This window comes from Python bivittatus, unplaced genomic scaffold (genome assembly GCF_059951505.1).
Source record: "Python bivittatus isolate LINGU-HERP-01145 unplaced genomic scaffold, Pbiv_v1 ctg000190_np1212, whole genome shotgun sequence".
Lineage (NCBI taxonomy): Eukaryota > Metazoa > Chordata > Lepidosauria > Squamata > Pythonidae > Python > Python bivittatus.
In genome coordinates this window covers 11,810,140-11,833,884 of record NW_028277042.1, presented here as the reverse complement: position 1 = coordinate 11,833,884, position 23,745 = coordinate 11,810,140, and the positions used below count along the sequence as shown (strand labels likewise).

Sequence of the window (23,745 nt, the reverse complement as noted above, 5' to 3'; positions counted from 1 at the left end):
TTTTTGGCCGCAGTGTCTCCCACGGAGCACAGCGTGTCAGTTCGCCAGCCTCACCAGAAGTGTTCCAGTGTCATCTGGCTCTTGAGGGGAACCTCATTCCAGAGGGCAGGCACTAGTCTATTCTGGAGAAAGAGTGACAATATGAATGAGAACTATGACTAAATCCTTTGTATATTAGGGCTGTGAAACATTTAAATCTCCAAAAGATGTTTTAGAGTGTGCAGCACCATGAATGGAGCACAAGTCCATGGAAAGACACCACCATGCTAAAGCTGTCCAGGCAGCCTCTGTGTGTATTAATGCTCTTGCCCGCTCCAAATCACTATTTGCAGATGGAATCCAAAGCACAGTACAGCCATACTGGCTATCCCACCAGGTGATAGTTCTGCCCTTCTAAGGAAGTTTGGACCAACAGCTCTTCAGGCCTGCTCCCTTCAGTGGGCAGAGTTATTTCATATGAAGAGAATCACATGAAACAAAATCTCCGGTTATTCATTGGCACACCTGAACAGTTCTTTAGCACCTCTCTTTAATTCAGCTTTTATATTCTGAGTGTTTTGGGGAATTGGGTGTGGAAGTTGAATGTATTGTGTGATTTAAAAATGATTGCCTTGTGGAGCACATAGCACATCATCAGTTGCTGCCTCTGCCCTATGGAACACTGTTCCCCCGAGATTAGATTGGCCCCAATCCTGCTGGCCTTTCAGAGCCTTTAAGACATGGTTATGTTCCCAGGCATGGAGTTTGAAGCATTAGTGAGAGCCTGTGATGTGCTACATGGTTTAGATTGGTTTGGTCTCTCAGCTGCAGTGTGTGTTATGTTTTAAATTATATTTTGTATTGATTTTACCCGTGGTAACCCACCCAGAGTCATTATGTGAGATGGGTGTCTATATAAATGAAATTTATATATCATGTTATATTTTATTTTATGTTATGTTATTTTTCTAGGACATGGTCTTCAGAAGACCTACCTGAAGTGTTTTAGTAAAAAAAAAAACTTGTGCATTTCTTTTAGGTGCTGCTCCTGTTTGTGATAACTCTGAGAAAGCAGAGTACAAGTATTCCCCAGAAACTAACTTACATAATAGAGAAGAATCTGTAAGTACTAAATACACCCTTTTTCCTCCTTGGTTTTGAAATGTCAAGTATTGCTGAACTGTTAAAATAGCTAGGTTATCTTCAATTACTTAATTTATTATTATAGAGTACTGCTGAGCTGTTTCCTGAGCAAATGCACTGTACATCATTTACTTTAAATTCAGAACAAATATACAGTAGAGACTCGTTTAACTGACCTTCGCTTAATCCGACATTCCGTCTTATCCGACGCTCCTAAAAAAACCCCACAACAACACGCATAAATTGGCGACAAGAAAAGTGTGCCACTTGTTTGCGAGCGTGAGTGTACTCTTTCTTGTTGCTCCTGACGGTGCGGCGCCGCAACACAAAAATCAATTGCAACAGGTGCAGCAGGCGCGCACGTCTAGCCTATGACGTTTAATAGGCTTTTTCTTAATTCCTCCCTATTATCCAGCATTTTCGCTTATCCGACGTTCTGCCGGCCCGTTTATGTCGGATAAGCAAGACTCTACTGTATATTGTGACCCAAAAGGTTAAAAAAATAATAATAATAATAAAGCCTTGTTTCTCAGGGAGTGCTAATTCAAATGTACCACTTCTAGTCTGAGATAACCTGCGTAGCCTTGGAGTGGTGGATTGTTTGCTGATAATCACATTTTGTTACTTGAAGAAACTGTACACCATTTAGTCTTCTCCTGGTTGTAGATTTGTAGCTATTCAAGTGATAATTTAAAAGAGCTAAAAATATTCTCTGTAAGTGAGGTAAATATGTTTGTCTGGGTGATTGTTGTAGACCTCCAATGAGACTGTCTGGTGCTAGTCTGAGATTATTTCAAAGTCTGTTTTTTTTAGTTTTATGTGCCCTGACCTGGAAAAAAAGCCCCACTCAATTTGTTAATGATTTATTTTTAAATAAACATGTATAGATTATACTGCAAGTGATAATACATATCTACTATTTAAGTGTTTTAAGAAATGTTGAGATCAAGTGTCTTGCTTTTTATTCTGGTGCTGTAGTGAAATGCATGCAGTTACAAACATAGAAACGACCCCTTTCATAAGAGTCCTGAATAAAAATCTTGAGGTACCTTTATTTGCCTGTTTAGGATGTCATGATGTCTCTTCCCCCTTTGAAGCAAGGAATAACTATTTCTGTACCAACAGACATGCAAACAGTAAGGTATATTTTAAAATGTTATATTTTATTTCTGTTTCATTATTGGTAAGAGACTAGCCCTATTTCATTAAACAAAAACCATAGGAAATTGCTGGTTGGCATCATAGAGCAAAATTAATATTTAAATTGGCTTGCTTATTCATGTTCTCTTAATAAGATACTGAAGAATGTTTTAGAATATTAATGTTAAGCATGTTTTTATTCAGCAGAAGATTGGTTAAATTCAGTTTAATAGCTCACTTCTTATGTATCTTGCTTGTATTCTAGATGCATTTTTCGTAATTAGCTGGGATCAAAACAGCCCTGTGAACAGAGGGCACACCCATATTTCCCCCCATGCTGTTTTTCAGGGGGAATAAGGATCATAGATTTTAAAAAAAGGATTCCTGATTCATACATGCGATTTCCCAGCCAATACCTTTATAGACATTGCTAAGATTTTCTCAAACGGTTGTGTTTTATTTTAGCAACTTGCATGAGAAAACTACCAAAATCCAGGAAGTGGAGGATTATCTCTATGATAACAACTTTGGCATGAAGTAAGCTTTTTCTCATCATGAGAACCAATATTTATAAAGTCCAAGTAATTCATATACTTAGTATAAAGATCAGGCAAATGTATTTACAGCCACTACTTGAAGTAGGTCTGATTCTGTGCATTTCAAGAAATGCCACTCCTAGTACTCCGTCTCTTAAAAAGTAAAGATGGCTCCTTATTACCAACTGGGAGCCTCTAATTTGAGTTGGCCTTAATACTTAGCTGAAATGTGTGGTTGCTAGTAATCCTTAATTTTCCTGCAACAGCACAGTCTTGACTATGATGATGTGCTGCGCTTCAGAGGCTCTGAGCTCTCTGAATTTCAGAAAGGCAATATTCTCTACTCTGATACACTTGGAAAAAGACAGCCCTTTTCTCTGAATTACAGTGGTACCTCGGGATACAAACACCTCTACTAACGAACTTTTCGGGTTACGACCAGCTCCGGCCGCAAAAATTTACCTCGTTGCGTGAACTCCGCCTCGGGGTACGGTCATTTTTCTGCCCTGACATGTCCGCGGCCATTTTTCCACCCCTGACACGTGGTCCGCGGCCGTTCTCCCGCCGTGCAGCGCCCGGCCATTCTCCCGCCGCGCCCGGCCATTCTCCCGCCGCGCCCGGCCGTTCTCCCGCCACGCCTGGCCGTTCTCCCGCCCCTGACGCGTGGTCCACGGACGCCAGAACGGATTAATGGTAATTACATTGAACCTTATGGGAAAATTTGCTTCGGGGTCTGACCAAATTCGGAGGGTGGAACAGATTAACCGGATTTACATTGAACCCTATGGGGAAATTTGCGTTGGGTCACGACCAACTCAGGATAGGCCCAGAGTCACGGAACGCATTAAGTTCGTATCCCGAGGTACCACTGTAGTACTTGGAGAGTCTCAGAAAGTAACTGAAAGGTATCTAATTGCTTCTTGAGCCTTTCTAAAATCAGAGTGAGGTGGTGAACTTCCCACACACTTCTCTAGGAGAAGTACAGAAAACTTACCAGTTAAAAAAGAAATATACTTATTTTTAGTGAATTGATCAACACTTTTGTTAATTACGTTTTTCAGATATAACACTCTACTGGAAATTTACGTGCTGAATTGAAATACTGGGGTTAATCCTCAAGACCGTGGTGTTGATCCATGTCCTGTTATTTCAAACACCGTACATAGTTACTAAATACCAGTTCATTTCCTACCATGGTGGAATAACACTTTTTTTTAATATAAGGAATTAAATGTGGCAAACAAAAAATGTGAAGCTGATCTGGGATTGGAAGTTGTGTTTTCAGTAGCTGAATATGTCTTTGTTTATAACATCTATTGTCAGTTCAAAAGAAACGCTCTGATCTGGGATTTGGGGTCAAATTTGGTAACTGAATGAACTAGCGCAGAGTTGTTATCCTTCGGGCAAAAACAGCACAAGCTATTTAGCCCTCAGTTCTTTGTGAGAAGGCTTAGAGAAAAACCTAAAAATGCTGAATGAATGGACTTCTAACTGATGCTTGAAAAGTGAACTTGTGTGTTTTCAGGCTTCTACAGTTTTTAAACCCCGATCCTCTGAAAACTGCCAACGGACAAGAAACTGAGGTAGTTCAAGAAACAAGTAGATTAATTTTGAATGTTTTAATTTGTGTGAACATTTTTCTGAAATGAGGAATGTTTTAATGAAGGCATCAGAAATTAAAGCTGCAGATTCACACATTCTTAGATGTTTCTTGGGTGTTTTTTGTCTATTCCATAAAGGAAAATAAAATTAAAAGGTAGAAAACCACTTGCATTAGGTTGAACACTGAAAAAGTTCTGTATGGTCTATTAGTCTTTCATTCGTTTATTTTTAGGAGCTTCAGCTGAATATCACTACACATTTTCCTGTTGTGCTGAGTAATAAAATTGAACCATGTTCATCTCTTGAAACAGCACCACTGTTTCCAGCTTTAAAAAAGGTAAGCTTTACTATCTTTTATACAATATAATTTACCATATTGTGGAAAAGCATGGGTCATGCCTTGGTCAAATTCCTTAAATAGTGATGGCTAAGTTGTTCTGAACTAAAGCATTCTAATAATCATTCTTGGTTATTTTTTGCCACGTTCAGCATAGTGATATTGATAATTAACAGGGGCTGTGACAGCCCATCCTTCTGATGCTACTGACGGATAGACATGTCCCAGGCTTGTTTAAATAATTTCTTTCTACTGTTTGGGTTGAGCTGGAAAGAAAAAAAACCCGTACAGTTTCATTTAATCACATCTTAATCTTAATTCCTTTCTTATAAGCAATGTATGAATGTTTAATCAAATATTCTATGTTTCTTTTCTGAAAGGAGCTTTTAAGAAATCAGTTCCTGGGGCCTAATCATGTGCAGTCTTATTCCTGGCCTGCCATAGCACGTGGATATGATTCGCTTATTATCTCTCCTGCAAATGATCCACTTTCATATCTCCTGCCAATTATTACATTTTTGCAGTCAAGAAGTTGCTACATATCATTACCAGCTAGAAATGGTGTAAGTAGAATATTACAGTTATGCTTCACAACTACCTTGACTGCAGGCAAGTATTTAAAAATAGGCTGTAGTTAGGCTATTATTGTTCATGGTTCTCTTGTTGTTGCATTTTTGAACTTTTTTTTTTTTAATGCAACTTTGCATAGAAGGAAAAAGGTTCTGGAAAGATGGCGGTGGTCTGAAGATAGTAGTAAAAATATAGGAATAAGGCACTTTCATTCATTCTGGTGGTGCAACCATTATAGACATCTATCTCTGTGTTATATTTCTGTGCTTAGGACTGTGGGAAATGGAGAAATGGAGCATATCATAGCCTCTGGTCTATTGAAATAAGCCCTCTCAGTTGCTTGAACAGCTAATTACAAACATATTTTCAATGGGCCTGGCTCACCTCAAGTTGGATGCTGCCTTTTAAAATTAAGTAGTAATACATACTTCCTAAGAGCCTAAATCTCTTCCATAAAAAGGTGCCTTTAATAGGGACTAAAGGCTGATCATTTTCTGTGACTTAACATCTGCCACTACAGGTAGTCCTCAGTTAACGATGGTAATTGGGACCGGAATTTCCGTTGCTAAGTGGTGTCATAAAGTGCAATGTCACGTGACCGCTTTGCTTAGCAACGGCAGCCATCGTTAACTGAATCCCACCTGGTTGTTAGGCGAGGATCCCCCCTCCAATCCAAGCCATTCCTGGCTTGATCCCTCTTAGCCCCAAGCCTTGGTAAGTTAAGGGACTGCCTCCTCTTCAACTCCCCACACCCTCCTCTCTCCCCCCCATCTCTGCCCTTTTGGCTGCCCTGCACTCCACCGCCTCTGCCCACCCTGTACTTCGCTCGCCCTGCTGGCCCTAGCTGACCTTTGCTGTCTTTTTCTCCTGCTGCTGAAGAGGTGTGCCCAGCCTAGCCTTTCATGAGGCAGCCGCTGGCTGCACCAGGCCTTCTTCCTGAGCCTCATGAGAACATCACATGCAATTTGGACAAGGCCACATGGGGCCTTGGGAAGAAGGCCTGGCGCAGCCAGCAGCTGCCTCACGAAGAGCCAGGCAGGGCATGCCTTGTCAGCAGCGGAAGGAAGAGGATGGCGAAGGCTAGCTAGGGCTGGCAGGGTGGCCAAAAGGACAGAGATGGGGGGGGAGACGGTGGGGGGAGCTGAAGCATCCCTATAGACCTAAGTGCAGGCAGGTTGCCAAATACCTGAATTTTGAAAACGTGACTGCGGGGGGTGCTCCAATGGCCATAACTTCAGGGACTCGGCATAACTCCCATTGTTCAGCGCCACTGTAACTTCAAACAGAACAAATGGTCGTTAACCAAGAACTACCTGTATAGTCAAATTTCCCACTTCTCCTCTCCCTGCATTTGTCCCCTAATTCATATCTTTATCAGAATCTGCTTGAAAAAGGTCCTCTAATCTTTCAAAACAGGGAAGCTGTAGGAAGCAAGTCAGTTCCATGGACAGATACATTTTATACAATCGAAAAAAAATGCAATTGTACTCTAGCCCATTGCGTGAGTTTGTATTATTTGTGTTGGCTAATCAAATTACTTTTTTAAGATGTATGATTTACATTTTTCTGATTCATCTCTATATAATGTTTTGTGTATAGCCAGTAGCATTAATCATATGCCCTGGACAGAAGAAAGCAGAATTGGTATTTGAGCTCCTGGAAAATTACAGCCATTGTTCCAGGCCTCTGCACCCAATATTGCTTTTCCTGGGAATGAATAAGGAAGAAATCAAGAGTGTAAGAATTCCAAGAGGATGTAAGCAAAGCTTGATTATTTCTATTACTCATATGAAGGAATGAGCAGATAAAGTTATAACAAAATGTAAATGCAATCCTAAGCATGAGGCATAGAATTTTAGAGTAAGGCTTTTGCCTTGTAACATGTTTAACTACAACTATTGATAGTTTCATTGCCACAGAGGTAAAGTATCAAAAATGTAAGAGTTGTTTTTATTTGTCTAGCAAAAAATATTTCAGACTTCATAGTATCTATGAGTATTGAATTGTGCAATGTGCTGCTTTAAACTAGGAGTGTCTCAGTACAGGGTGGAGCCAGTGCAGTTGGCTCCATTCAGTTTCAGCATTCTCTTATGCACACTGAGGTCCTGTTTGTTCTTAGGAGAAATCTGCACAAGCCTGAAGAGTTGTGGTGGGGGTAGCAAACTAGCATTTGACAGAATAACCTGCCATTTCTATTCTTACCTGCAGGATTGTTCTTAACAAGTTCAACAGAATGTGGTTAAAACAAATTTAATGTTGCACGCTAACAATGCTATCAACTTGCATTATGCCAAAAAAAAGAAAAGAAAGCAAGCTTTCTTCATTTCAGCTAATGAAGTTTGTAAAAGGCCACTTGTCTAGAAGCCATAAAGCATAACAAATTACCTTAGATTTTCCCAGCTTTCTCCAGGCTAGAGTGCCCTTTAGGGGCATGGGATTTATCCCTTGTGAATTACGCCCAGAATATATACAGGTAGTCCTTGAGTTATGACCATTCGTTCAGCGACTGTTTGAAGTTACAGTGGCTCTGAACAAATGATAGTTATGCCTGGTCCCCAAAGTTACAGCTGTTGCAGTGCTCCCGCAGTCACATGATCAAAATTTGGGTGCTTGGGTGCCTGCCTGCACTTACAACCGCAGGGGTGCTTCAACTCCCCCCACCTGCCTATCTCCCCCCCATCTCTGCCCTTTTGGCCCCCTGCTGCCACCAGCTCCTGCTGCTGATAAGGCATGCCTGGCCTGGCCCTTCGTGAGCCTTGCTTCCCAAGGTTGCGTGTGGTGGTTTCCTCGCAAGACCTGGGGAAAGAAGACTTGTGTGGCAAGCAGCTGCCTCGCATAGAGCCAGGCCAGGCATGCCTTGTCAGCAACAGGAGCAAGAAGACAGCGAGGATCAGCTGGGGAGGCAGAATGCAGAGCGGCGAGGGAGGCTGGGGCTTAGTGCCCTGTTGCTGGGCCAGGCTGGAGCTTCCAGGAGCTGCTGGGTTGGGCTGCAGCTTCCAGGGGCAGCTGTGGCTGGGCTGGGCTGGGCTGGGCTGGGCTGGGCTGGGCTGGGCTGGGCTGGGCTGGGCTGGGCTGGGCTGGGCTGGGCTGGGCTGGGCTGGGCTGGGCTGGGCTGGCTGCGGTTTTTTGCAGCCCCAGAGCTGCGACACCCCAAGAAGCCCCTGAGCTGCACGGTTCTGGGGTTGCTTGCTGCCCTGCAAGGTAGGGTGCAGGGCAGCCAAAAGAGCAGAGATGGGAGGGAGAATAGGCGGTTGCTGGGAGTTGAAGGGGAGGCAGTTCCTTACCTTGGAAGAACCAAGGCTCAGGGCGGGGAGAGACCAAGCCGGGAATGGATTGGATTGGGGTGGGTCCTTGGCTAAAAACCAGTGGGTTTCGGTTAACGACGGCAACCAGGAGTGCCAGGATTGGTGTCGCTAAGCGATGCAGTCACATGACGTCGAGCTTTATGACCACATTGCTTAGCGACGGAAATTCTGGTCCCAATTGTGTTTGTAACTCGATGACTACCTGTAGTCTACTGCCAAGCCACGATGTTTGAGATAGCACTGGATGCATTACAAAACGAGGAAATGGCTAGGTCCACACGTTCCTCTAAAGCACGGTTTACATAACCATAGTTTCTTGACTAAACTTCAGTGTACTGAGTTTAAACTACGTCGTCATAAGCCTTGTTTACAGCCAGACAGCTGAGTGCACACATTGTACCGCATCAAAAATGAATAGACACACTTTTGCTTTGTGTATGCTATAAATCTAGTCAGCGAGTTCTTTTTCCTCATTTTCTAAACACTACAAGTTAGCGTAGGTCTACTTGAGCCATTGAGCTAATAATGTTTTATGCGCACTTCGTTTCAAACCTAATGAGGGTGTACAACGATGCCTTCCTTTTCATTTTGCAGGTGAACTCATGGTAACCACCCCACAAAGCCTTTTGCGGCTGCTTGAGCATCAGAGTTTACTCTTCCTTAGGTTGTGTCATCTTGTGTTGGATGAAGTCGATGTACTGTTCTCTGAAGCCGGTGAGCAGGTGAGTGTGGGCTTGGAAGTCCCTTTCGGGCATCCGAGGAAGGAATAAGCTGAAAATATTTCCTCCCCTCTGCCAAAAAAGTCAGCTGCACTTGGTGTCACTCCTTGTAAATAAATAAAACATTTCATTGGGGTGAGGGGGCTTGAATTTGATGAATTGGAACAGAAAGGAAAAGAGGACAGGCATGGATCTAAACAATACATAAATCAAAATCCTAATTCATTTCAAAAGAGCAGCTGGTAAGCAGTTACTTTCTTGTCCCTCATGGCTTCCACCCATAATGGCTTCCACCCATAGCATTTCTCTGTTAGAAATGCAGAAGATAACAATGAAGATTAATCTCTTTTTATAGATACTTACTATTTTAGAATACTACAAAACAAACTTGAATGTTGAAGAAAAGGAGTCTGCACCACAGCAGATTGTCGCTGTTGGGAACCACTGGGACAAAAACATAGAATATTTAACAAAAGAATTCATGAATGATCCATACATTGTAATCACATCCATGGAAGAAGCTGCCATATATGGGAAAGTGCATCAGGTAGAATATTTTTTATATCACTTGTCTGTATAATAGCAGGTTTTGATTTGGTGAATGCACAAAAGACAGCTGCTGGGGTGTCTTAGTAGGTAAAAACCATATAAAGTAGTTTGGGTGGAAGAAGACTGCTGTGAAAAAAAAGTGTTATGAGCCCCTCTAAAATTCAGTATTGTCCTCTCAGAGCAAAAGATCAAATGACTGTCAGCTGAATTGTTGGGTATTTCTACTCTTTTGGTCATTGGCGGTATATAAAAAATGATTGTGGATTTCTGTCCTAGGGAAGTAGTCCTAATAGAGTTAGGTTTGCATTTCTAAAGCAAATGCTGAAAGGCTTCTTAACGTGAGAAACAATTTAAGTTTAACAGGTTTGAATGACATGTAATTTCAGGTTGTGCAGCTCTGCCTTGAGTGTGACCGGATCTCTACTTTACTTCAAACACTAGATTTTACCCCTACAGATGCCCAAAAGACTCTGGTTTTTACCAGTTCTGTGGAAGAAACAGACATAGTGTACAAGGTATCTCCTTCCCTAAAAATAGAGCCTTTCAGGAACAACGGTCGGATGTGTGTTAGGCACATTTGTCCAAGTTAGAACTTGGAAAATAAAGGATAACTTAACAGGCTTTTAATACTAAATGGAATATCTGCTCCTGGAGAGTGTCAGCCTAACCTGAGCAAGGAAGCAGCTCTTTGAACTTTAACAGAAAGGTTATATTATAGGAAGCTGGGGAGAGGGGGAAGCAGAGCAAGTGAGTTGAAAGAAAAAGGCAGCAAGGTTGCTGTTCTTACGTAGAGGGGATGGTGAGAGATAAAGGAGGAATATAGGAAATTCCAAATGATATTACTACCCTCCAATGCCCCTTATGGTGAGGAGGTTATGAGGTGCTGAAGAATCAGTACAGCTGAAGTCACACTTACAATAATACCGTTGTCGTAAAAAAAAATTTGATTCCAAGAGCATGCTTTAGAACCTGCATTTAAGTAAAGTTAAGAAAGGGTGTTGACCATGGTTTGTTTAGGAAGCTGTCATGGATAGGTTAGCTATAATGGATGGGCCCACACATCATGCTATGACCCAAATAAGTGAATCACATTATGACTCAGTGTTTTCTGTCAACTGACCTTTTATTGAAAATTCTTTTATTTTGTATATTATTTGAAATCACCGTATCCTTATTTTTATGATCAGGCAGTAGCAAGCACGTCACTCTTTTGCTTGAAAATGAATCCGGAAATTGGATTTCATTCTGATTATATTGTAGAGCAGTGGAACAAAAAATTCAGTTCTGGCACCCATGTTGTGCTGGGTAAGTATTTCTGTAGGTTCTTTCTCAAAATCCAGTTGGCTGTTGAGCTCCCTAATTACAGTTTAATTGACTAATTTACAGAGCATTGTCCAGCTTTAGATCAAGAACAGCATCAAGTCGATTGTGACCAGCTATAATAGGTAACGGTCTCATTAAACCCTAGGGTAGGAGTTAATCAGATAATAAAAAACAGATGGAATGAATAAGAACAGTATTTATTGTCTCTGCTTCTATTATCCCATCTTGTCTACCTGTTCGAGATGGTTATTTCCTGTATTTAAAAGACATGGTTTGCCTTATTTGTCTGAAAGCAAGAGGCAGGAACACTCCTTTAATTTAAGAATCGGGATGAGATGAATCCATATGTTAGAACTGAGCTTATAGAATCATATAGATTTGTGTTGATGGTAAAGTGAGCTACATGTATTTAGAAATATGGGTTTCCCTTCCAGTTTTTGACTCTCATAACACATGAAAGTGGCTTTTGCATTATAGATCTTCTTATTTTTGTTTCCAGTTTTAACTGATGCCTGCATGGCAGTGGTAGGGTTTACAGACGCAACACGTGTCATTCATTTCAGCTTTCCTGCAACTCCAAGAATCTTTGGTGCACGTCTATATGGCATGTCTGCTAACTTCCAGAATTCAGTAAAAAAGGTCTGGATAAATCCTAACAAATTGCTTGTCACTATGAAATACAGTGGTACCTCTACTTACGAACGCCCCTACTTACGAATTTTTCAAGATACGACCAGCTCCGGCCCCAAAAATTTACCTCTACTTACGAACTCGCCTCTACTTACGAACCAGATCTGCGGCCATTTTCCCTGCTGCCATGCGGTCGCGGCTTCCTGTGGGCAAGATCGCGGTAGCAAGGAGACGTTCGGTGAGGCTTGTGGTGTGTTTTCTGGCATTTGGAAGGTTTTTGAGGTTTAAAAATAAAATGCACATGTTTCAGAACTGTTTAGCCGTATTTACATTGAACCTTATGGGGGAAATTTACCTCAGGGTGCGACCAAATTCGGAGGGTGGATTAGCCATATTTACATTGAACCTTATGGGGAAATTTGCCTCGTGGTGCGACCAAATTCAGAGGGCGGAACAGATTAACCAGATTTACATTGAACCTTATGGAAAACTTTACCTCGACTTGAGACCAACCCGAGTTGCAACCAGAGTCACAGAATGGATTAAGTTTGTAACTAGAGGTACCACTGTATAGTTCTGAGATTTCAAATGGAAAAGATCTCCCTGAGCTTTTCCCTCTTTTCCTTTTAGTACACTTCAGTGACCATTTGTCCTCTAGCCCTACCAATAACTCTACTTATTATTAGCTCCAAAACTAATTTTAATTTATGCGTGGAACTTTTTCTCCAACTAACAATGTAACCTCTTCTGTTCTTGCCACGTGTTTCTTTCATAAAGCCCTTTTAATTTCCTTGCTCTCTAAATAAAATGAAACGTTTCATTTTTTGTTAGCAGACTCCACAAACATTGCAAATCAGTATTAAGAAGTGATGGCAAACATCAATTTTTCTCCCCTCCATGCAAAGATTTCATCTCTAGAAAAAGAGCAGAGCAAAGCAAAATCCATCTTGCTGTTGACCGAGAAAAGTGCCTGCCATGCAATTGGAGTGTTGCATTATTTAAAGCGCACAGAAGCCAACATCCCTTCTGAATTGTGCAACTTTACCAATGGAGTGCTAGAAGCCAAAGAGGAGAGGAGGAGCAGGCAGCCTTTTTGTCGTTTCGTTAAAGCATATGGAATATGCAAGTAAGGAAATGCCAATGACATTAACTTTAGCAGTTGTTTTCCTTGTTCTGTTGCTGTAACAAGATAACTTAAAACTTAGCAAAACGTATAGATAGTAATCTATAATGGCTGCAGTTTGAGAGGTTTTTTCTGGCTGCTATCTACATTATAATATCCTCTGAAAATGTGAAACACCTGATCTATTCAAGAGTAACACAGAGAAGGAAGGTGTAGAACTTGGCTTCTTAGCAAAATTGCTTGTTAAGAAAAGGAGGAGGGAAGAACAGCATCAAATAATGGGTCTGTCTTAACAACTTCTGATGTTTCACACTGCCCAAGACTCCATGCAAAACATATGCTGTATCACTGAGATACAGCCCTTTGCTTGATTCTTTTAGTGAATCATTCAGGAATGCAGGGCCCCTCTGTAGATCTCACTTCGGGTTCATAGGACCTTTGCTGTCATTAACCACAGCACTCCATTGTGCTCCAGTGACAAGTTTGGGAACAATTGTTCTTTGGACATTTTTGCCCGTGTTCTCCATGTAAGGTGTGCTTTCTCTTCTCTGTGGTGATTATATGGATTCTTGATCCATAATTGTTTGCTTTATTCTTTTGATTCAAACATTACTATCTTTCTGAACTGCGTGCACAACTCCATCGTAATAGCTGTATTTGGTACCTTAATATTCTTTTATTTAATTCTGTCCCCTTATGAACACACAGGAATAAAAAACACTGTCCAGATCGCCATCGTATTAGCCATCAAATTGATGTGCCCTCAAAAGTAGCTGATGAAACTCTGTCAACAGCTGGAAATGTAACAGTAAGTCAGTAAAAAACCTTCAATTTCTAAATACTTAAAATATGTGAGCAGAACTAAAATATACAACTCTAAACTACATGGGCAGGAAAGTCTTGATGAAATACTGGATGTGGTAGTGTAGTAATGTGAATAAACTTATTCTTTCTGGAAGCTGGACTTGGTTGGGTTTCATGTCACAGTAAGCAGATCTTAAGATAGAGGTAATCTTTTTGTTTAATATTGATCTAGGAAGATGCTTTAGTTGTTTCAGGAGACCCTACAGTACTGAGATTCTGGTAATAAAGTGGAATAGACACGGATCCTGTCAACAGCTTAAATAATCATATTGAAGATAGGCTGTTTGAGGGAGAAGGGAGAGACCTTATTTTAAGCAGCAATCTGGGATGGGCAAATAGGCTAACAGAATATAGACATTCTTGTAGATAGAATAATAGTAATGGAATAGTAGAAGATAATTATTTTAAAATCATCCTTTTTCTGCGGTAGGACGGTCGCCTCGAATAAATAGGCTTATAGTTTGTATTAGGCAGCGGAAGCAGATTTTTATTTCTGAAGTAATGATGGTATCCAGTTTGCCATTTCAAAAACAGATAAAGCTTAGCACTATATACGTAAATTGGTAGTAAAGTGGTACAGAAATGGGTAAGGAGAAATGCTAGTTTAATTCAAAACTTAAATAGTACAAGACAGCCAGCCAAATAGGGAAAGAATCCTGGCTCCAAAATATCTATGGCTATTGGTTTTCTCCAGTCCCTGAGATGGGAGGCGAGTGTGTCACTTTTTAAACTACTGCCCCAACAGCAGTCTTTTTGTTACACCTTTGCAGTGAGGCTGGTAAAATTGCTGCCTGCACAGAAAGTAACATTTTTTACACATTCAGCAATTGAATGGGTAGAGAAGCAGCATAGCTTTTTTGTTGCTGTTTCTCATCTCAGAAAAAGCAAACTTATATTGAAGTGCTGAGTTTAAAGGGCCTGGAGAGGTGGAAGGCGATCTCCCTGCAATGCTTACTTCCCCAGTGCAGGCAAGGTTTGGAGAACCCCTCTGTCAGGACAGGCATCAGTAGGAATTGTGACCTTGTGAAATAAATTTCATGAGGTTGCTATTCCTATCAGAGCAAACAAAAGGTGAAGAAAACTATGGCTGCCAGGTGTGAGTCTGTTCTCTTCGCACAACCAAAACAGAAATGGCCACAGAGACACAGAAGCTTACTGACAGATTGGAGGAGCCAGTTGTCCTGTGGATCGGAACGTTCTCATAGGAAGCTTGTTCCACTTTCTCACAGAAAACACAGCTTTCCTGCTGGATCGCCTTGATCCCATTATGCCCACCTCAGCAGCTGGATGTCACCCTAACTGCACTGTACCTTCTGTTATTTTAGAAGATCTTGCGGAATTGCTTCAGTTTCATGTACTTTGGTGCTAGCCAAAAAAAAAGCCTTGCCCAAGAAAGGGAATGGGGAGAAAACAGAAAAAACAGATGAGTTTTTAATGGACGTTTAAAAATAATTACTTGTAGAAATCCTCCTTTGTTGGTTTCCAGGAAATGTGCAGGGCTTTCTACATGCATTTCTACTTTCAGATACTGCCTCTTTTTATTGTGGATGCTACAAACTACTTTGGCCGCATAGTAGGGAAATGGAGTAATCCTTTTGCAGCTCTTGAAAAAGAGATAAAGGATTATTATCAGAAATCTAGCAATCTTACCTCTGTTGACACAGTGGAGAAGCTGGCAATATATGGATTGCAGGAAGAAAATTCTTTCCATAGGTAGGATATTTAAGATATTGTAGAAATAAATTAAATTAGCATTACAGGTAATCCTTGGGTTATGGCAGCAACTGGGACTGGCATTGCTGTCACTAACCGATGCGGTCATAAAGCGCAGTGTCACATGACTGCATCACTTAGCAATAGCAGTCCTGGTTGCCGTCATAATCCCAAGATGCGTGGGTCATTAAGGGGGGGTGGGAGTCCCAGATAAGGAAGGGGGTGGGGGTGCTGCAGGCCGCATGGGGGGCCTGGGAGGGCCAATGCAAGTTGTGTGCAAGTTGGGAGGGCTGGCAGAGGCTGTGGATGGGGGGTGCTGCAGGCAGGAGAAAAAACAGAAGTAACTTACTAGAGTGACTTGCAACCTTCCATGCCACCTTCCCCATTGACTTTGTGGGAAGACAGTAGGGAAGGTTGCAAATGGTGATCATGTAACCGCAGCTCCCTGTGACTTTGTAATTGTGACCCAGGTACCTGAGTGTTCGGATCATGATGGCATGACTGTGGGGTGCTGCAATAGCCAGAACTTTGAGGATCGGTCATACCTCCATTTTTTCAGCACCATCATAACTTTGAATGGTCACTAAATGAATGGACATAAACCAAAGACTACCTGTATGATGACTGATACAGTGATGGTCTAAGCTAGAAAAAAAAGAAAACAGTGCTGTATCTGGACGTCACTGTGCCCATAGAATCATTGTTCGTCTCTCATATGGTCTTGCCTAAGTTTATTACTACTAGCGTAATAAAGGGACCATATATAGGCCCTATGGCAGGGATGGCCAATTTAGCCTCCCAGCTTCCTAGTGGGCTACAGGAAGTTCCCACCCTTAAAGTTATCTCCCAAAACAGGTTTGTTTGAGCAGCAAGATCATAAGGGGCCAAGCGTGGTTACAGGTTGCCCGCCTCTACCCTGTAGCGATTCTTAATCATAAAAAATTAATTATGGTTATAGCGGTTGTGTGACTGGATATACTCAACCTAGTTTGGTTTATTTATTATTTATTCAGGATCATTTTATATTGTATTTTTAATTGATTTTAGCTTCTCTGTAGAACAGGTCATAAGTCTCTTCGTTCAGCACCATTGTAAATTCAAACGGTCACTGAACGAATGATCATTAAGCAAGGACTACCTGTAAAAGTGATTCAGTGCTAGATAATGCTACTGTTATGAACATCAACAGTATTACATGTCTGATTTAATAATCCTGAATGTGCAGTTCATTTGTTGCACTGAATTACACATTGTGGTAGGTTGTACAAGGCATAAAAGGCCAATTTGTATGTTTTAATAGTTGGAATTTCCCAGTGTCTTTTTCCTGTATTCTCTTAAAGGGTTCAAGTGCTAGAAGTACAACCAAAAGAAGACACCTGTGTGTTTTACAGCGTTCACATCAAGTATATAGATGAAGGCAGAACTGGCTATGTTCAAAATTATCGCTTGCTTAGTTTACCAGAACAGTTTCAAGCATTGCCTCCTCAGGCTGTGGAATTCATAGTTTGTAGGGTTAAACCCATTGATAATGAAGCAGAATGGAATCCAAAAGTAAGTTCCCAAAGTTTGGGGTTGATTTGGTTTAGTTTTTGGTCATTGGAGGCAGTTAGTACTTACTTTTAATAATCCCAAATTTAATCTTTTCCAGATGTTCTAATGAACTATCTTATGCTAAACAGTGCTTAATGCCTGATTTTAAATAAGGAACAACCAATTTGTTTTTATTTTTTTTCTGGTTTTATTTTTAGTTCTTTCATGGTACAAAACAATAACTGAGATTGACTGAATCCTTTTGAGTTAATTAACGTACTTAATAGGCACCTTTTCAAATAATTGTTTGCTCTGTTGATAAAAACTTTCCTTGGGGGAAGAAGAAGCAAGTGAATTCAGAATAGCAGTTGATATAAGGATTAAAAGTGGAAGTTTAATTAACAACAGAGTTTCAAATTTAGTCTAGTAGTGTCAAAGTTCACCTTTATGCTTAAACTCTCTTGTTACCAGTAAATGATCATAGTAATATACTTTGGTGGTAAATCACTTGTCTTTTTAAGTCAACTGTTCTGAGCCAATAAAGCAACTTATTGTGCCCCTTCCAAGTTGAAGAATATTTGGAATTCTTTTGATGACAAATGCCTGGTTTGGATCTATAAAGGCAACAAGCTATGGCTTCTACTGACAAGGATGTTACAGCCATTGAAAAGGAACATGTCTCTTCTCTGAAGACTGTCTTTGTTTTTTGTTAGGTAACTAGATACATTAATCACAAGATCAGAGGAAAACTGCATGAAGCAAAAATAGTACTTGTCCTGGGAAATACAATTTGGGTGGATCCAGTGGTATGTAATACAGTGTTCAACTGTTCCCTATTTCCTTCCTTTAAAAATACTAATACTAATACTGAAGTATCTGATGTTGAAGAATTTTCACAGGTTTTGAAAGTAGAATGGAATACTTAACAAGTGGTTTCTTCAGGGTAATAGATGTGGTCAGGACCTTGTAATTCTGATCTTCAGCAAAATTTTGCTTTCTGTTTGTTTCTATATTTTCTGACTTCTACTAGAAACTTAAATCTTAGAACCAAAAGAAGGACAGTAGGGTCAGGCTGAGTCTAGAGCAGGGGTCCTCAAACTTTTTAAACAGGGGGCCAGTTCACGGTCCCTCAGAATGTTGGGGGGCCGGACTATAGTTTGAAAAAAACATGAGGGTCCCTCTCACGGAGTATGAGGAGAGGAGGAGAGCCGCCGGACCCGGCATACCTGTCATGTAGAATAGTCCGGCTCTGCGATCTCCCTCCTCGTGCATTGCCTGCAGCTCCCGACACAGCCCTGACACTTCTGCTTCTGACAGACAGCGGCGGTGGCCAGTTATGTGGGTGGGCCGGATAAATGACCCTGGCGGGCCATATCCGGCCCGCGGGCCATAGTTTAAGAACCCCTGGTCTAGAGTGTCCAAAATAAAAAAATGTGATCGCCTTCTAAGAGACTGGGTAAAGCAATGAGAGGTGATATTGTGGTCATAAGTAGGAGCAAGAGACAAGCAGTACTATGGCGCAGCAAAGAACAAGTCTGCAAATAAACATTACTTCTTTGTAATTTTAAATTATAGGTTCGAGTTACTAGACTTCAAGACCTGAAAACTTCAATCAATGAATATAGTATTCGCTCTGAAATCCTGTCTACTGGATTGGGAGTAGACAATCCTGGGCACGTACAGGAACTCAAGAAATTATTTAAGGAGGCTGAAATAGCCCATGAGGAAAAAGATACACCTGCATTGTAAGATATATATTCTTTAAAGAATGAGACTGTTTTTTGTATAAACAGATTTTATGGATAATTAGGGGCTGCACGCACAAACTGGATGATGGCAGTTCAGAATCCTGTTGAGCTCGTATAGGTTAAAGAACTACGTTAGTATAGAGGTTCATGCTCTATAATATTCTGATGTTTGTGGGAATTAGGAAGAAGGATGAAATTCAAGAAATTAAGTTGGATATTCAAAGCCATGATTATTGTTGGTCTGTCTCAGAAAAGAAGTAGTGCTTTGAATGCATTGTTGGCATCAGGTTACTCCAGACACAAAGCAGCAAGAACATTGCACCTCCCCCAGGTCTGCAGATATAACCATAGTGTCCCAACCTATCACTCACCATTAGTAGCACACACCTTGGCTTGGCATAGAGGCAAGCACAGTCCTTACATGAAGAAAATACCAGAAATTTTTATTTTAAAAGAGATTAACAGGTCAAGAACACTGGTAGCTTTAGAACTGATAGCTTTAGACTTGGAAACATCCTTTGTTTATGAGCACTGTGTTTTGTTTGAAAGACTATTCAAGATGGTTTAATTATTTGTTCAGAATATAGTGAATCTTGTAATTGTGGTCTTTGCTTTGAGGTATTTTGTGAAATCTCCTTAGTGTCTTCCCCCCCATATACACCCCATCTTGCTCTTAGACTTTTCATATCACTTCATAAAGAAGAGAGCACAAAAAAGAAAGTATAGTGGGCCCAGGTCGAGGGACAAAAGCTATTTTGTCCAAATTGTCATGAGACCTTCTGCCGTGAATCATCCTGCCTCCCTTCTCAGAGCAGAGGTGCTCATATGCAGATGGCGGGTTGGAGGCCAGAAAGTAACATTCACCTTTCCAGTCTCCTGCCAGAAAGCTCCAGGCCTATCTACATCTTCCACAGAAATCTAAACCTCACTACCCACTAGATGGTAGCAGAGAACAAAGAATATAGCCTTTGTCTTTCCAAATGAGTAGGCTTTCTTTTTCTAGCAAAATATTTTTTGTCTTGTTAGATACAAGTATCTCCCAATGTTTCTGCCTTCTTTAAAAAAAAAAAAAAAGGTATTTTTAAACAGCACAACTGATCAGCAGCTGGAGAAAGGGAACAATGCTCCCATTAAAAAGATAGATGTTAAGATCTTTTTCCCTCCCAAATTTCAGAAAAGGAGGGCATATTGTTCATTAGCTTTTCTGGACAAAACATATCTAGATACGATCAATACTGAGATCTTAAGAAAGAAACATTGCATAGGCTGCCCCAAATTAGTAGATGAAAGGACAGCAGCTGATATATTAAATCCATGCTAAGTAAGTGATTTGTATATTCTAGTGACATAATGCTTGTTTCAACTGAAGCTTTCTCCTATGATTGGAGCCAGTGCAGGTTCAGGCCCTGAGAGATTTTCCTCATTTTTTTTAGCCTTGCCGGGTGATTATAATTGTAGATCTCCCAAGAAGAGAAAGACTCTATACGTGTGTGTAGGTTTCCCTTTTATTCTTGGATGCTTTTATGAATAACCAAGGAATTGTATTTCCAGGTTCCGATACCTCTGGAAAAATCTTCTATACCTGATGCAAAAGCTTTTGAGAGGAGTGCTAGTGTGTGTTTCCTTCCACAGCACACTTGCTTCCTCCCAACAAATTCTTACAATCAGGCCACTGGAGAGCATCAAGGTTGCAATGTTTTTCTCCTATCAGTAGCAACAAAATAGTACACAGGTGCTTCTTTGAGCTTTGGCATTAGCAAAAAGAAAAGAAAAGGATCTAAGAACTTTACAATACATGTTGCTTGAGGCTAAATCTGTTTTCCCTTGGCTGAAGGCTCTGATTATCCAATATTTGGGCCACTAGACTTGTTTCTGTAGGATGCAGATTATGGTACTTCTCTTTCCATTTCAGAATACATCCTCTGATGCATGGAAAAGATGAGAAGGCTGAATCTGCTGAGCAGAATGTCTCAGATCCTGCAACTCTTAACTCAGAGACCCCAAACAAACAGGCCATGCCCACTGTACAGAAATCACAAAAAAGCCTGGACATTATCCATGATAGTTCTTCTCAAGTACCTTTACAAAATCATCGTAGTAAGTACAATGTGGTAAATGAATATGTGGAATGTAGTAAGTGTCCATAGAAGGAATTTTGTTCTGAAAAACAGGGAAGACATGAATATAAATTCCTACCCTAATGGTAAGATTGCAGAGGACTAATGAAAAAGAACATTATTATTACTATTATATTACTATTATATTTTTATCCCACTTTTTAATATATAACACAAGGTGGCAAACATACCTATTTCTCCTGCCTCTTATTTTCCCCACAACAACAACCCTGTGAAGTGGGTTGGGTTGAGAGAGAGAGAGACTGGCGCAAAGTCACCCAGCCGGCTTCATTCCTAAGGCAGAACTAGAACTCACAGTCTTCTGGTTTCTAGGCCAGCACCTCTACCACTACATCAAACTTTAAACATGTAAACTTTACTTGTTTTTCTTTGTATTATGGTGTTTTTTGAAACTTCCAGTACCAAGGTGCAATATGCCAGAAAATTTACTTTCTTTTAGAAATATCTTTGCTTTTTAATACTTGAATATGTTTAACCATTATTGGTTACCATTAATGCTGATGATTGCCATTTAAAATGTACTGAGATGAGGACTATTTGAAATGCTCTCCTTGAAACAGCATTTCTAATTAATTAAATGTAGTTGGAACGTTGTGTTCAGTTTACCAATTGAAATCTGGTAATGTATGCCATGCGAATTTAACTTGTTTTATTTCTTACTTTAGATGAAACAGTGCAAAATAAGAAAACAGATGACTCTCCGCAGACTTTGCATGAATGGTATCAACATTTATTTGATGGGACTTATATGTGCCCCAGTTCTACAGCTTGGGGTGGAGAGTAATGTTTTTCTTGTCTCCTTGTCTATTCCGGGGCTCCAAGGGCCACTTTTACAAGGCTTCTGGAAGATGTCCAGGTGTGAAGTTTAAAACTTGTCAGAGAAAGAAGAGTCCAGAGTTAGGGTTGGTTGAGCAGTGGTGGAAAGTCTCTCAGGAACTCTAGGGAATCTTCTTTGGCACATAGATCATGGACTCTCTGGGCAACTAGAAAATGCTTTTTTAAAGGGTGAGGTAGCATCAGGGCAAAATTACTTCCAGAAAAAGTCATGGGGGAGGGAGGGGCAAGCAAGCAAGCATACACACATACAAACACACCTGCAAATTCCCCAAAGGTGATTTCTTTCTTTCTTTCTTTCTTTTCTTTTCTTTCTTTTCTTTTTTTGCTTCATGCATTGTGCATATTGTTTGTTGTTTTTAGAAATCTACATGTATACATATAAAGCTTTGCAGTATTAAAGTCTGATGTGGGAAGAACACGTCAGATCTGGCAGAGGGTTGCTTGCTTTACCTGTCAGCAGCAAGTTAAAGAAGTTGTGTGGCTTCAGATCCAAATAATGTGTACTTTTCTATATATGGGATTTTTTTAAAAAATAAATTTTAAATATTTTACTCTTCCAATTTCAACACATTATTATTCTTTCCTTAGGTGTTTTTGCCCTACTTGATACTGTATGTTCTTTCAGGGCATACCTAATTTTATTTCTAGTTTTATAGTGTAAAGCTTGAACGGTTGAGTCTGTCCTATGCAAGATACAATTACATTTCAAGCTAGTAGGGTGGAGAGGTTCAACTGTTGGACTGGGGCCAGAGCAACCCAAGGCCAAGGTTTCAATCAGCTGTAGACTGGAGTCTTCTCGAGGACACAAGAGGAGACTCCACACACAACTGTTTTGAGCTCCAAATATTAAAACTAAATGGGCTGCCTTGAGCCTTTGGAACTGAATGTCATGAATGGCCTATCCTTGAAGATACAAAGTGATAAATGGTTATTACTAGGCAGCTCTGATGAAAAAGCAGGAAACTCTGATAGTTATAACAACTGTATTCATAAGACGTAAGCTTTCGTTGGAGAAGACTACCATGTAGGTTTGGCCTGGCTTGGGTCTAGAAATCTCTTCCTCCCCAGTGTACCTTCTGCCTTGTTCTTTTCTCTCCTCTCATATGTAATCCTGCTATTCTTCATGTGGATATTGAGTCTTCCCACAATAATTGGCCAGATGCTTCCAGGAAGCTCACAAGGAGCATGTCATGGAGAGATTCTTGCCCCATTAAACTCATTCTCCAGTAGCCAGAGGTATGCGGCTTTTCAGCTGGATGCTTTGTTTTGTTGATTTGGGGGGGGGGGTAGGCAAAACTTTGTTTAGATTATGGCATGAAGCAGTAACAACTGCCACTCATAAGCTAAATTACTACATGAATACTTTATCTAAGTTCATATATGGGCAGCATAAATATTTTAAAAATGAATCCATTTTAACCTACTGTTTAATGTTTCAGCTTGCATCCAACAATAAAATGGTTTGACAAGCAAGATGTTGTTGTTGTGAAGATAAAATTGCAAAACATTAGTAGGTATGACTGCAGGATTTTTGCACAGAGGATCACTTTCAGGTAGATTGATATTATATGGATAAAATCTTTCCAAAGTATGGTTTTATTGCTTTTTGACGCAACAGATATTTTAAAATTTGTACAGTGCTTGGGCAAAAGGCAAATTTTATTTGGCTGATATGGAGCTGCAGAGAAGCATCCTCAAAGATGAATCAACTTGTGTGCTTAAGGGTGATGGCCCCACAATTATCCTTGTAAAAGTGAAGAAGGAACGTTGGTGCAATTTGCTGAAACAGAAAGTGAGTTTGTAAATGTAGTAAAAAAAAGATTAATAGTTCCTAAGGGACTTGCATTATATAATGAGGCATTTAAAATATTTGTCAACAGAATCCTCATGTGTCTTTTGATTTTGATTACTTGGATGATCATGAAGAAAGAAGCCCATTACCTGTAGGTAAGCAGTGCA

General features: G+C 40.4%; 1 protein-coding gene across 5 annotated transcripts in view; it reads left to right on the top strand.

Annotated features, from left to right (window-relative positions):
- The window catches only part of TDRD12 (tudor domain containing 12), a 33,209-nt gene that overhangs the window by 7,484 nt on the left and 1,980 nt on the right, over window positions 1-23,745 (top strand). For all 5 annotated transcript variants that reach the window (XM_088136066.1, XM_088136067.1, XM_088136069.1 and 2 more), the window contains 24 exons: window positions 1,019-1,101; window positions 2,190-2,263; window positions 2,728-2,799; window positions 4,324-4,381; window positions 4,633-4,737; window positions 5,118-5,300; window positions 6,907-7,063; window positions 9,207-9,334; window positions 9,687-9,878; window positions 10,267-10,395; window positions 11,068-11,185; window positions 11,703-11,842; window positions 12,739-12,959; window positions 13,665-13,764; window positions 15,346-15,533; window positions 16,874-17,084; window positions 17,777-17,869; window positions 18,639-18,808; window positions 20,724-20,908; window positions 21,615-21,669; window positions 22,924-23,022; window positions 23,226-23,339; window positions 23,425-23,578; window positions 23,667-23,733. In XM_088136066.1, coding sequence (XP_087992192.1) covers window positions 1,019-1,101; window positions 2,190-2,263; window positions 2,728-2,799; window positions 4,324-4,381; window positions 4,633-4,737; window positions 5,118-5,300; window positions 6,907-7,063; window positions 9,207-9,334; window positions 9,687-9,878; window positions 10,267-10,395; window positions 11,068-11,185; window positions 11,703-11,842; window positions 12,739-12,959; window positions 13,665-13,764; window positions 15,346-15,533; window positions 16,874-17,084; window positions 17,777-17,869; window positions 18,639-18,808; window positions 20,724-20,908; window positions 21,615-21,669; window positions 22,924-23,022; window positions 23,226-23,339; window positions 23,425-23,578; window positions 23,667-23,733 — 3,096 coding nt within the window. The remainder of the gene's footprint in view (window positions 1-1,018; window positions 1,102-2,189; window positions 2,264-2,727; window positions 2,800-4,323; window positions 4,382-4,632; window positions 4,738-5,117; window positions 5,301-6,906; window positions 7,064-9,206; window positions 9,335-9,686; window positions 9,879-10,266; window positions 10,396-11,067; window positions 11,186-11,702; window positions 11,843-12,738; window positions 12,960-13,664; window positions 13,765-15,345; window positions 15,534-16,873; window positions 17,085-17,776; window positions 17,870-18,638; window positions 18,809-20,723; window positions 20,909-21,614; window positions 21,670-22,923; window positions 23,023-23,225; window positions 23,340-23,424; window positions 23,579-23,666; window positions 23,734-23,745) is intronic.